Source organism: Sparus aurata, chromosome 8 (assembly GCF_900880675.1).
Source record: "Sparus aurata chromosome 8, fSpaAur1.1, whole genome shotgun sequence".
Taxonomy (NCBI): domain Eukaryota; kingdom Metazoa; phylum Chordata; class Actinopteri; order Spariformes; family Sparidae; genus Sparus; species Sparus aurata.
The window spans coordinates 23,452,655-23,466,436 of record NC_044194.1 but is presented as its reverse complement, the minus strand read 5'-3'; the positions used below and the strand labels follow the sequence as shown (position 1 = coordinate 23,466,436).

General features: G+C 40.2%; 1 protein-coding gene across 2 annotated transcripts; it reads left to right on the top strand.

Moving 5' to 3' along the window:
* On the top strand, positions 1 to 13,539 carry cdhr5b (cadherin-related family member 5b). Of its 2 annotated transcripts, XM_030424861.1 has the most exons (15): positions 1 to 284; positions 1,619 to 1,797; positions 1,916 to 1,975; positions 2,630 to 2,719; positions 3,176 to 3,262; positions 3,359 to 3,466; positions 3,703 to 3,882; positions 4,553 to 4,643; positions 4,718 to 4,815; positions 5,525 to 5,728; positions 7,513 to 7,623; positions 7,711 to 7,777; positions 9,360 to 9,545; positions 10,285 to 10,454; positions 11,574 to 13,539. In XM_030424861.1, the coding sequence occupies exons 1-15, from the start codon at positions 197 to 199 to the stop codon at positions 12,129 to 12,131; spliced, it is 2,277 nt and encodes a 758-aa protein (XP_030280721.1). In that variant the 5' UTR covers positions 1 to 196; the 3' UTR covers positions 12,132 to 13,539. The 2 variants fall into 2 exon arrangements, with proteins under 2 accessions (XP_030280721.1, XP_030280722.1); XM_030424862.1 differs by lacking the exon at positions 9,360 to 9,545 and having other exon boundaries at positions 3 to 284.
* Positions 13,540 to 13,782: the final 243 nt, after the last annotated feature.

Here is a 13,782-nt window from a genome sequence, read left to right as displayed (position 1 = left end):
TGACCATGTATCTCAGGTAGAAACTGATAAAAAAAAGAGAAAATTAGTTCAAAAACGAAAAAGAGGATCTTATATGACTTCTCAGCAAACAGACGCGTGGTATGTTTTTATGGCGGGGAAAAGTCCACTGCAGCCATAAAGTGGAGCAGTAAGCAGAGAACAGGACAGACAGACGAGGATCGGTTCAGACGGAGACATGGAGGGGATTCATGCATGCTTCGCTGTGAGGACGTCCTTCAGCTTTTTACTTCTGATTCTGCTTCAAACCTCCACTGAGGCCCAGAGTGAGTACTGAGATCAGCTTCACAGTTCACCTGTGGCTTGTTTTTATTTTCTCCTGACTGATGGTGTCATCTCCCACAAATTGTGGGCTCATTAGCAGTGTGCTAACTGGTACAAAAAGACCATTTCTAACCAAACACAATGTGAGAATTAAGAAACATGTCGTACAAGTGGAATAAAACCAGAGGAAGAAGTCGTTTGAAGAGGTGGTGTGACATGTAGAAACAGCACAGTGCCAGAGAGGTGAAGGGTGGAGACATTTACAATCACTGCTGTCATTAAATTTAGCAATGCAAGCTAAGATTATCTGTCAGCTGATCTTTGGATCATTGTGTTTATTACAAAATTCTCAAAAAGTGGAAGACAGCAGCTTGTTTTTAGCAATTGGATCTACATTCTAAGGTACAACGGGATTAGCTAGCTAGCGAGAATAACCCAAGCTTTCCAAAATGTTGCATTCGCTGGATTTGACAATTAAAGAGAGTGACGTTGTTTTTGAACGTCTCATCCCTTTTTCCTCTTGCACATTGAACAGTTTGGGTTGCTGCAGTCGGCCCTCATGGAGGAGACGGACATTGGTGTTATTTCAGCTTTATTTATTTGAAATGTAAGAATTAAAGCAAAATCATGTAACTTTTTAACCTTAAAAATAAGTTTCAAAATCATCTTGTGTCTTGTAATAGGGTGAATCTAGGGTGTCTCCATCTCAGCCACTCCGCCCCCATCACTTGTTTCTGCATTATGTAACTTTAGTGAGAGGGTGGTGTCGCACTCAGAATTTGTGTGGGGGGACAAAATGCACAAAATGCCAATTTCTATGTGATTATTGCTCTAATATTTTGGATTTTTCTTTTCAGTAGTTGATCAAAATGAAATTAGTGATTTGAGTACATTTCATATGATGAATAAATTGAAATAATCTAAATCCTGTTCTCACATATCCCTAGACTGCTGAAGTCAGGCTCTTTCCGGTGGACCCTTATATCGGGAATACTTTGTGTGGTAGTGAACCGAGAGAGAAAAATAATCTTGCGATTCTTCATGCAGCACACATTTGATGTTGGTCAATTTAAAAGATAGTTTTCCAAGTCAACTGAACATAACTCTAACTAAATACTCAGTTTTATTAGTTATATTAAGTATTTCATATTGTTATTTTTCTGAGTTTGTCTCAGAACACACTGGGTCTGTAGTTCTAAACCAACAGATCCTTTGGACACACAGAGATTAAACTGGTACACATTTTCTCATCTGACTTTGGAGAAGAAATCAAACAAACAGACAGGTTGGTATTGTGTCTTATTTTGACACCTGCATTATTCCTCTCTCCGAACAGTCTGTAGTGCTCCGAACTTTGCTCGTTTTAATGAAAACAACACGGTTGGTGCTGTCGTCATGAATATCACCACTGAACCAGGGGTGACCCTCGCATTCAATCCTCCTCCAGCCAACCCTGACAACCCATTCAGCCTCAACGGTAATCAGCTGATAGCTGATGAGGTGTTGGACTTTGAGGTACTGCCTGTCATGTCTAATAGCACCAACTAGATCCAAACCCATGTCTCAGCTTAGATACTGGTCTGTGAATTCACCTAATTCAACTTAATTTTCCTTTTTTCTTGTTGGTTTTCAGACTCAATTTGATTATAGGCTCTATATCACCTGTACTTCACCATCGGCGGATGTTGGCACGGTAACTCTGTCTTCATACACTAAACCTCTCATTCTATACTAACTTTACATTTCTCACTTAATGGTGTGTTGAAACCTTTAAAATAATGAAGTGATTATTTGTTAAGGCAGCACACAGACAGATTAACTGGATCGATGAGTGTGATGATGTCATATTATAACACCCAAAATAAATGAGGGAAAAGAAAGAAGAAGACAAACTGAGGGGTCTGAGTTGCCTAAAGCCTCTTCAAGAGCTTGATGATGATTACCAGGTTCCTGAGGAGATCGTAAAGTTTCTTGAAGAGGTCATCAGGACTTCAGGGGGCTGTTCAGGTTGTCAAAGAGGTTAAAGTAATTTGAGGCTGTAAAGGTAGTTTCAAGAGATTTTAGGGACTTCAAGAGGCTGTTCAGGATCTTAAAGAGGTTATATGGACTTAAGGAGTCTGTTCAACCTCATAGCATGTGTTACCCTTTCACACAGTCGGGCTCTACATGCATCTCAGAGAATGATGTCGGAATTCTGTGTATTTATGTCTGATTTTTATTGTAATTTGATCACATATTATTTACAAGTTGTAGTAAAGATGCAATCAGATATATATATGCGCATATAAATAGCAATAGCAAAATAAGTATTAAGTATTTTAAACAATGATGGTTTCTTTGTTTCCAGACCACCCTCGACATTACTGTAATTGTGGAAGATGTGAACGATAATCCACCAGTCTTTGCGGAGAACCCTTACCGCATCACCGTCAATGAGGTAAAAGTCTAAAAAATATATTCAACTCAACAGGAGTTATTGTTTGTGTTTTTCATTTATTTGTCCCCATACAGAGGCATTTTTTCCCATTGGAAAATTGTTGTTTTAATAGATTCAAATTCTTGCAGAGCTAACATCCTTGTCTCCTTAACCATATCTGGATCTGGATATAGCTTCTGTAGATAATTACACTATACGGCCAATATCACTTGAATACAACCTACAACTGTTTTTTAATGTGGTCTGAAACTTAGTTTCACAGTTCTGTTTACATGAAAGAAAATGGCGTGCTTCCATCTTTGTGTCAACAGTTAATTTGTGTTTGGCCCTCTCCTGTTCTCCCCATCCAACACCTTTGGGGTGAACAAAAACATGTGCTACTTGTGTCACAGCTGATTGCAAAATGGTCCATGTATAATTCATTGAAATGTTGTAAACTGTACCATTTTGTCCCAGATGACGCCGAAGGGACTCAGCGTGGCCAGCATCCCTGCCACAGATGTAGATAGCACTGACCTCTACTACACACTGACGTCTACAACTGTAAGACCTCATCATTATTATTATAATATAATTTAGATAAATCCTCTTGTTGTTTGTCTGCTGGTCAGGTGACATTTCATTTAATCTCCAATACAGGTGCCGAATCCCTTTAAACTACGGTCACGTAACAGTCCAGATATCCTTGTTGAGACGCCTCTTGAGTACGACAAAGTCAAAAGTGTCGAACTGATGTTGACTGTTCAGGTGAGTGTTACTCGGTGCAAACGATGGTTTAGTTGTTCCAGCTCAGGGATAATATTTCAATAACGTTTCTGTACAAAAATGTTCCGCAGGTTATTTAAATAACTTGATGACGGTCTTTTCCCCAAACATTATTAAAACTTAAAAACTATCATTACTTATTTATTACCGGTACTTATAAAACTATCATAATGTAAGTTCTACTGACATAATCAGGTTCCATTTCTTCTTCTTCTCAGGACACAGATATTGGAGCACCCGATCCTTCATTCACTGCCTCCACCACCATCCTGGTCACCATCGTAGACGTGGACAACAGACCGCCGTGGTTCCAGCCCTGCACCGAGTTCGAGAGTGGGGGGGCTTTGATCTGCCAGAGCTCCGGGTACACCGGCGTGGTCAATTTAGATGAACAAGAGGTGCGACTCTTCAGCTGTGTAAACACTTAATCTGGAGAGTTGATACTGGCCCTAGTTGTTGTGTTGAGTCCTTCACTGCCTTTTGAATGTGTAGAACTGGTGGCGGAGCCTGACAGTGAGTGAAATCACTGATTGGCTGTTCAGGTAAGTGAATCAGTGCACAAGAAGAGAAAAGAAAAGGAAGGCCTCTTTATAGTATCCACGATTTTATCCACTTTTCCTCCTCATTTTTTCACATAATTATACCCTTTTTGAATAACGAATACAGACTGCTGTCAACAGATGATATGGAGAGTTCTTCCTCTCACGCTGTTGGCCGTCAGCTGTAGTCTTTGCAGTGTGTTCCATGGCAGCTGTCTCGGCCCTGTAACTAGCGCTAGTTGGTGTGTCTGGGTCAAAAGAGTTTCTATGTGTTGTAAATGTCCACATTGGAAGGAGGCGTGATTGGCCTGCCATCATAGCCTGCACCTGGCTGCGTCCCCCTGATCTCAGTGTCTTTTGCATTACTGTGATGAATCACTGGGATACCTGCACACACTGTCAGTCTCTCTTCAAAGGCATAAGTGTTGTTGCACTGGGTTGAATATAGAGAAGGTTTCAGACGCTGTTAGACAACCCCAACATCACTTTGTCTAAAACAGGCTGGACTTGGTGTTTTTCTCATTTGCAGACCGGAACACTACCGCTGAAACCAGGACCGCTTTACGCCATCGACGGAGACAATGGAATAAAGGAGGGGATAATGTACTCGTTCCTCGGTGGTAAGCAGCCCAGACTCTACTCAAGTTGTTGATTATTTGCAGGGGGAAGCAGCTCAGTTTGTCTGTGTTTTTAGGAGATGCTGGCGGGCTGTTTCAGATCAACTCTGACACGGGGAACATCACCATGCTGAAGCCGGCCGACGTGTTGGGGACGATCAGTCTGACAGTCCTGGTAAAGACAACACATTCAACTCCTTTTATCCATTTCATTTAAATCATGGCCCCTTGTGTCTCTGTAAATACTTGATCTGTGTGGGTAATTAATGCAGCAAGAAAATTGCCTTTTGGGTTTTCTAATCACTGAAATGAAATAATCCAAACAAACAGTAGCCCAGTTTGAAAGGTGGAGCATCTTTTCTACCACTGAGGGCTGTCAGGTCATGTCCTCATTCATTTTTCTTGAAATTTGGAGGGTTTTTAATGAGATTAAAGGCAATTAACATCATTTTAAGACTAAATCTCTACAGTCAAACTGAAATCAAGTTAGTTTTGTTCTGTTATTGTATGCTTTGTAAATCTTTTCCTGTGTTCTCCTTGTAGAAAAAAATTCTAAAACCAAAAGGGAGAAATTTTTCAAATGCTGACAGGCCCCTGCAGCCACTTAAGACAAAAGGAGCATTTCCAGTATTTTATCAAAGGCCCTTTTTTCTTACTTTTTATAATAAAGAAAAAAACAATACTATAGACTACAAAAAGCGATGACTAAATGTAATTTCAATTGGACTTGAAAATAGACAAGTGAGAGTATTTTTTCTGGTGATCCATTTTCTAAGTTCTAAAAAAATCCCCAAACCTCTCAAGGACTCTCTGTGGACGGACAGTCTGTGTCTGTGTCCGTTTCTGTGTTTAAATCTACCATCAGGTATGTTTTTCTCTCCCAGGCTGCTCAGAGGGTGAGCAGTTTTCAGTTTTCCACCACCACCGTCACAATCAGTGTTCTGGTGAAGAGTCTCCACCCTCCCCAGTTTCAGAGCTCAGAGTACAAAGCTGTTGTCACTGCAGTCGGCACCATGGCGGTGGACCTGAACAACAAAGAAGTGCCACTGCGGATCATCGCCACAGATGATGACTATGCTGCCACTGGGGTAAAACACTGATTCTAGACTACATATAGTGTAAAATGTGTTTAATTTAAATGTTGTCTCGTCCCTGGTTTAATTAATGGCAACCTGCTAGAAAATCAGCACCACAAACTGATTATCTCAAAGAACCAAAATAATATTCACATAATATTTTTTAAGGACTTCTGGGAAATTCAGTAAAAATGTTGCGCTAAATTTGGAGGAAAACTTCAGACATGCAGTTTTTCTTGAAAAGAAATTCTGGTTTTAACAACTTGGATCTAGTTTTTAGTGGTCATGTGCACAGCTATGATAAGTAAAGATCAAAGGTGAAGCAGGAAGTCAGTCTGTAAACTATAATGGATTTTATTCAATGGACAGTTTGCATAGAAATGACGTTTAATGTTTACAGATTCTTTTTATTGTCTTTCAATATTACAACATTGGTCCAACATCGCCCCAGATAGTCCCCAAAACTGCCTAGATGCCTGATGCAGCAGGCTGAGCTACAAGATGAGCAGTAAAGCAACAGAAAACATGGCTAAACTTGCAGCTTCAAAGTCAGATGCCAGGTCACAGACTGCTGGTATTGATGTAGTCTTCAGCCTGTAAAGTTTCTGGCCTTCGTTGATAACGCAGGCTATAATGTTAATACAATACACACATCCTCGTGCTTGTGAAGTCCCGGAGCCGGGCAAAAGTAACGCGCACACACAAAAATCAATGGTTTTCCAGTAGTTGCGAGGACATTTCTGTCATCCTTCCATTAAATAAAAAATCCACTGGGTCTTGACTTACTCAGATGGGAGCAGATGAAGATGTTTGGGACGTTTCTTCTTATAATAGCAGTAAAGTTGAGATGTGGGTGGTAATTCAGAGGTCTGGCATTTGAATACTTTGGAGTATACAATGTTTTTGGTAAGCCAGCTGAAATAGACAGATAGATGGCACATCTCTAATACCTCTCATTGTTAAAAATAAAAAATGAAATATTCCACATTCAAGCGCTGTCATCTTGGGCTGGTTATGTCATTTGAAACCAGAGCCTATGCAGCAGTGATTGGCAAACCAAGTGCTGGTTCTGGTCTGGTGCTCGTGGTACTTTGGACTTGGTTCTTCCTGGCTTTGCATGCCTACATTGGCATCCAAAAATGACAGGTCCTTAGACCACTGATTTGGCATCCAATCTTATGTTTCTTCTCCTGTGTATAAGTCAGAACATGCTACACAAGCAATTGTTTTAAAAAATGGCTGTAGCAGTTTTAGTTGGTCCTTGATCACGATTACCTTGAGGTGACGTAAGCAGTTCTTTATTCTCGACCAGCAAAGTGTTGGTGGTTCTCTGGAACCAGTTATCCTGACTGAGAGCCAGTTCTTTGGATAACTAAATGCAAAGAACTGGTTCCAGAGTAGGCGCTGGCTCCGAACAAGCCACTGAACCACCTTGATAGAAAAAGGGGTAATGATGTTACATTCATATAGCATCAAAAAACTAATCAAAACCAAACTTGTTATAAATATTATATTAAACATACATTCATGAACTGTCTGAAATACCAGAAACCATCTAGATGTGTACTTTGGGGTTTTAGTCTGGCCCATGCAGCCAGTCACCAGGAGATGTGTTGGCTTCAGTCCTAGGACGCTGCCGTGTCATCCATCGTTATACGATGCAGTGGTAACTTAAAGTGGTGGGCTACCGCTTTGCAGAATTCTCATCCTACCATTTTTGTGTGTTTGATGACTGACAAAGTCATTTTCTGTCTACTGGATGTTCTGCACTTACCTTTTAATTTCTGTTCAAACAGGGTTTAAATCCCCACATCACTTACCAAGTTACAGGTAGCAGTGATTTCTCGATTGTTGATGGCTATCTATTCATGACCAAGGATCTCCCAGAGGAAACATTATCTCTACAAGTGAGCTTACACATTTAGTAAAATTAAATAGACTATTTGAAAGATCCTTTTCTTATTGAAAATTAACTTTCTCTTTGGTACTTTCAGGTGGTGGCAACAGATGCAACTAATGACCAAACAACTACAGCTCAGCTGTCAGTGCAGGTGACAAAAGGTAGGAAGAAAACCTTAATTGATGGCTTGACTAAAGATTGAAAGGTCAACAACAGACCTTTTGGAAAAATTGAGCTAGTGACCCCTCCAGATCAACAGAGAATCTCCTTTTGGTTTTACTTAATTAAAGGTTCACAGCTGGACAGGATTCAGCACAAAACATCTCCAGGAACATTTTATGGATTCAAGAAGTTACCTACAGTTTAATCAGAGGAACAGGGTGTGAATTCATTAGCTGGTTGTTTCTCATTCAGACTGACAGACTGAGGCGCACTGCCCTGTCAACTGCATTAAGTTGTGTTTAAATTGTGTCACATATCGGCTACTGCGCGATCCTGTGGTTGGTCTCCTCTGATCTCACCGAAAGAAACAAGTTTTTTTGGACGTAAATACAGCATTTAATGTTCGATTGGCAGCTTTAACCAGACTGAGTTTGTTTAATCTGCACCAGTTCAAGCGTGAATATTATTTTAGATAATATGTGAGCGAACAAAATGTGTAAAGTAGTGAATGCTGGTTTGCTCCAGGAAGTGTGAGTAGAGGTGAACATCTCTCAACATGGCAAAGATATGCGCCTACCTGAAGCTGTTTGGTAACACTTCCTGAACGTGTGCAGACAAAGACAAGGAAGTAGAAAAACTAAAGGGAACTGATTTATCAGCCACCTGTTCCGTTTTTTTGCTGAAACTATGATTGCTGAGGTTTCCACATAAAGGAAGCCATTTATCAATTTCACTACTGAACATGTGTATGCAGAAATCCCTGGAGGTAGAAAAGGAGAATAACTACAACTTAGGATGGAAAAAGCTCTCTGGATACACGACGACTAGCTGATAAATACTGCCTTGTCCTGTGGCCCTTTTTTGAGGGCTGTGTCCATAGATTCTAAACAGAAGTAGATAGTGAACCCAAAGATGGGGCCCATTCAGTCCAATAGTTTGGAGACTACTACTAAATTTTACAATGTGATGACGTCACAGATTTTTAAATCACTTTTCTCGCGTCAAAGGAAGTTTAAGAATATTAAACTTCCATGGATCAAAAACTCATAAAAGAAAGAGTCATAATTGACTCATAATTGATTGCAGTTAAATGCGACCCGTGAACGGTTTTACAGACATTTCTTCTATAATGGTGGTTTATGAATAAAAATGATTCTGGGCTGTGGCGGCTTGGCAAAATAGGAAGCACGGCTGAGCGGTGCTTGAGTATCCGGGCCTATAATACATTCATGGCTGCACCACTACCTGTCTGAGTAGTGTATGGGCAAGTGTGTCCACCATCTCAGACTGCTACATACAAACCATGGATATAATAAGAGAATTTGGATACGGCATCAGGAACAGAGCCCTGTTCACTGTGAAAGCTGCTCAGTGACGCATGAAGCCAAAGTGCTTGACTTCCTCCATGTAAAATTACCTGGATCCTCCTTTCACGCACTAGAGACTTCCGGTTTAGCCTTCCACAAATTTAAATCGGAATAACATAATTGAACAGTGCAGCTCACATTAACAGAGTCATATGACATTAACAAAAGTATTTGAAAATGAAAATAGGGCCATAAAAGTGTGTTCTCCTCCCAGGTTTCACCACCACCAGTTTGCCTCAGACCACAGACAGTGTGGCCACGACGTCGGTAGATGAATCCACAACCAATGGCAAGACCACCAACCCAACTACCATCCCTAGCACGACCAGTGAAATCTCCAGTATGCCCACTGAAGGCAGTGTTTCAACCGCCGGTACCAGTGACAGCACAGCTCCCCCAGGTGGTTTCCTTTTGGTAGATTAAATTACACATAATATTTTCTCATTCATGGAAGTTAATCTAAGGTGAGAACGACTCTCACCTATATAACAAAGACATTCGAAGCGACCAACCACAGCGTCTATGCTTTGTCGTGCAGTGACAGCAGTCAGATCTAAAAAGGTGCTACCAGACTTAAACAGACCTACCTCAAAAAACAAAATCCATTACAAAACCAACATGAATCTTTTAGGTTTTTCTACAGGATGTTAATCTGAAAACAAAATAGAAATTCTGCCGACAAAATAGCGACTCACTGTGTAAGATCTCAACTTTGCATGCCCTGAAGAAGAGAAGATTATAATGATTACAATTTCTAATACTGTCAAACAATGCCATGGCATGGCTAACACATATTCCATTCCTCCCTGGAAAAGACTGTTCACTCACAAGTTTAACGAGGAAGTCATTCTACAAGATCTAATGGTTGTAGACTATACGCTTTGACGTTTGCCACTATTTTAACATCAGTTTTAGACTTTTAGCAGCTGAACTCTTTGCTTTGTTAGCTCAACTGTATTTTTATTTTTTAGACTACACTGTTAGCTTTGATTTAGGCTAGCTAATATTTAATCTTAATAGTCTAGCTATGAGATCAGCTTGGATTTTGTTGAGATTAACTTTTTGCTTCAGTTTTGATTAGCAACTAGAAGATTCTGATTTTCGTGCCAGCTTCTTATCCATGACCTTTGTTCTTTCAGTGATCGTACCATCAGGTGAATATGGGACGGTGGAAATGGCAGCAGTCGGTGCGACCCTGGGTGTCCTGCTGTTCATTTGTCTGGTGGTCATTGGGGTGCTTGCTTTCCGTATTCAGAGGGGGAAAGCAGATTGGAGAAAAATCTATGAAGCCAGCAAGTTCCAAAGCTCTGTAAGTTAAAAGTTCAAGAGGTTGTTAAGTGCTTGGAGTAATGGCTAGGACAGGAAATAGAGACTTTTTCTAACCACCCAGACTCATTCCTGTTCCTGATTATCGCCACAGTGGCACTTCCGCTGTAATTTCATCACAGCTCTTAAAATCTGTCTGTCCGTACAAAGCACCCAACGATGACCAGTCAGATTTCTATGTGAGTTGGCTCCCAGATGGCTTTATCATTCCCCTTTTTCAACTTGCACACAATCTAACTAATAGGGTCCGTTCTCTCCAGAGGATGAACCCTTAGATTGAAATCCCTTTACCTTTCACTGTGGCACTTCAGGAAATATCTTATTAGCTTCAGTGCTGGTCAGGCTGTAAGAAAAGCATTGTAAATGATCTGTATGTTGACCATTTATTCTGCACCCTTTAAAGAGCTCCACAACCCAAGAACATTTGTCATCAGTATGGGTTGGACTGTGGTTAGCTGAAGTTTAACCTTTCATTTTAATTATCTACCATGTTGTTAGCTTTGATTTGGGTTAGCATTAAAACTTTTCAAGGAGAAGAACTATGGGTTGGTTTGGCTAAACCCTAAACTTTGTCTCAAGGCTGGGAACTGTTGGTAGTCAGACTCCTAACTATAAGCTATTATTTGGGTTAGCTTCTAGACTGGTGACTTCAACTTTGATGAGCAACTAGACCTTTTAATAAGGTTGCAGGAAATCAGTTTGTTCTGGACAAAATTTTCTGCCAAATAAATGTTATGCCTACACCAATGGGGAACTTTTTCACCTCTGAATTTAGCCTTGAATGCAGTGACTCCTTCCAAGCAACAGACATAACTGTAACCTCTGGGAATGGAGCTGAATTATATTATAGCCCATAGTCCGGATTATCACTTGACACACACTGGCCCTAAAAGCATTTTCTCTTGCAGGATCAGTAGAAATACAAGCAGCTGTAAGATAGTGAATACATTTTGTAACTACCACAACCCTCCCCAGGAATGAGTCTTTATTATTAGAATTGATCCCTTTAACATTTTGAAAGTCTGAAGGACAAACAGGAAGCTACAATCCTGCATATTAAGCTCTGTTTTCTTCTCTCACTGAATGTGTTGTCGTTCTGCAGCTGGGTAAAGGTTCAGTCGCTCAGAAGGAAGGTATCCAGTACACCAATGATGCCTTCGAGAACGATGAAGATGGATACAGCGCTGGCTCGGGTACTCCTAAGAGGGGAAGCGTAATGCTTAGTGAAGTGCCACGAAAACCAACAGGGAACCTTCCTGTCAATGAGGCCATCGTGAAGTCTTCGTTGGCACTGCATAATCTCCTGGGTGACAACACCAGCGAGGCCGGGTCGGACAAAACCGACAGTGATAAGGAGGTGAAACCCATCCTGACCAAGGAAAGACGCATGGACGACGGATACAAGTCAGTCTGGTTTAAGGAGGACATTGATCCCAACGCAAAGGAGGAAGTAGTCATCATCCCAGACAGCAGAGAGCACGACAGCGAAGATGAAGACGATGAGCAGCCATCCAGCAGCAGAGAAGAAGAGGAAGACGACAACCCATCGATAAAAACACCAAGAGTCGTCTTTAATGAGACGGATCTGGACAGTGGACTCGGGGTGAAGATGGAGGATCCAGCAGAGAGCTCAGAGGATGACGACTTTTCAAATATTTAACTGTGAGTGGCGTGAAAAGGAAGGAAGACAACAACACGGGATAACACCCTAAAAATCTCATTCCTGCAACACTCAATGTGAGCAGTCTATTACAGATGACCATTGGCACAGATCCATAACTGATCACACCTAATGGAAAGATTTTAATGAGCCTATTATGAATTTATATGAATTTACAAGCCTCGCTCTGTGTGAAGGTTGAGTAAATGTAACCTTTTATGACTTTTATTCTTTAATACTTGATACCTGATTTAAGATATTATGTTAATGTATCATACATGATACATGACACATAGTCCATCAGTAAAATACCCAACGTTTGAAATCAAAAGCGTATGTCGTTTAAAAAAGTAGTGTTCATTTGTGAAGATTATCTTGATGAGCAAAACCTATTAGTATCATAAACTTTTGTTTGCCACAGAGTTTGTTTTCTGCAATAATAAAAAAAAAAAAAATCTTATAGGCTGTGTTGAGGGAACCAGGGCGTAGGCCACTGATGTAAGTTGCGGAATCTAAGTAGAGCTCCATAGAATGAATGTTCTGTGGACCCCTTGTAGTCCTCGCTAGTATCAGAGGGGGTCCATGAAGATTTTTAAAATAAATATGTATGAATGGATTTATGCTCACTAAAATTAGCCAAGCTTGACACGCAATTATACTAGATGTTTATACAGAAAAAAAAACAAAAAACGTTTCTTTATCTATAAATCACTGTTTGTGCTGCTTTTGTGAGGTAAAAATGCTCTTTAAATATGTTGAGTTAGGGTTATTTGAGCATTGTGGGCAGAGTCACGCTGGAAGGGAACTTTGGATCCTAGCACCATTTTGTATCATAAAAATACAATGTAATACAAGAAGTCTTTGTTTTTGCCCATGGGACACCAATACGTTTCTGTTTTGCCCATGCAGTAAAAATGTGGGCACCCTGTAAATATAATAAAGGTAACAGCAGGAGGAATCTGCTCTCACTCTCACTTAAATAATGACAGCTCTGTCACTAGCTTAGACGTTGTAGTAGTTACTGTGACCAGTAACAATGGTTCAAATTGTATCAGGGAATGTCCGATGGAAAAAAACACTCAGCCACCATACTTACTGGTATTTTGGATTGATTATTGATCTTAATTGCTGACTACAATATGTCTTTGAAAACTAGAAATGCACATAGAGAAAGATCAGATGATAAAATCGCTGTTCCTGTCTGTGATCATAAAACCCTCGCTGCTGATACTGAAGACTGTAAAACATTATGACTTAAACAAACTTTGAACTTACATTAAATATTCCACAGCAGTAATAAATGTTTGTCAACAGTTTCGTGTTGAACTGCAGAGAACTGATGTAAATAAGTCTGTTGAAGCTGTAAATTGTATATTATTAGTAATAAACCCTTGGACCTGAGAAATAAGGTGATTTGTCATCTTTCATTAAAACATTAAAGTAGGGTTGTTAATAATTAGTGTGACAAATGTTTGACATTAAAAGATATTACTGTTTGAATATGTGGTTCATACAGAAAGTCTGTCTCCTTATTTAATGATAAGAATATTTTGGTGTTTGCACAAAAGAGAACATAAGCCGTCCACCTTGGTGGTGACGCCAGCAGGCTGAAGCAGGTACTACACAGAAACAACCACAGCACAACAACATG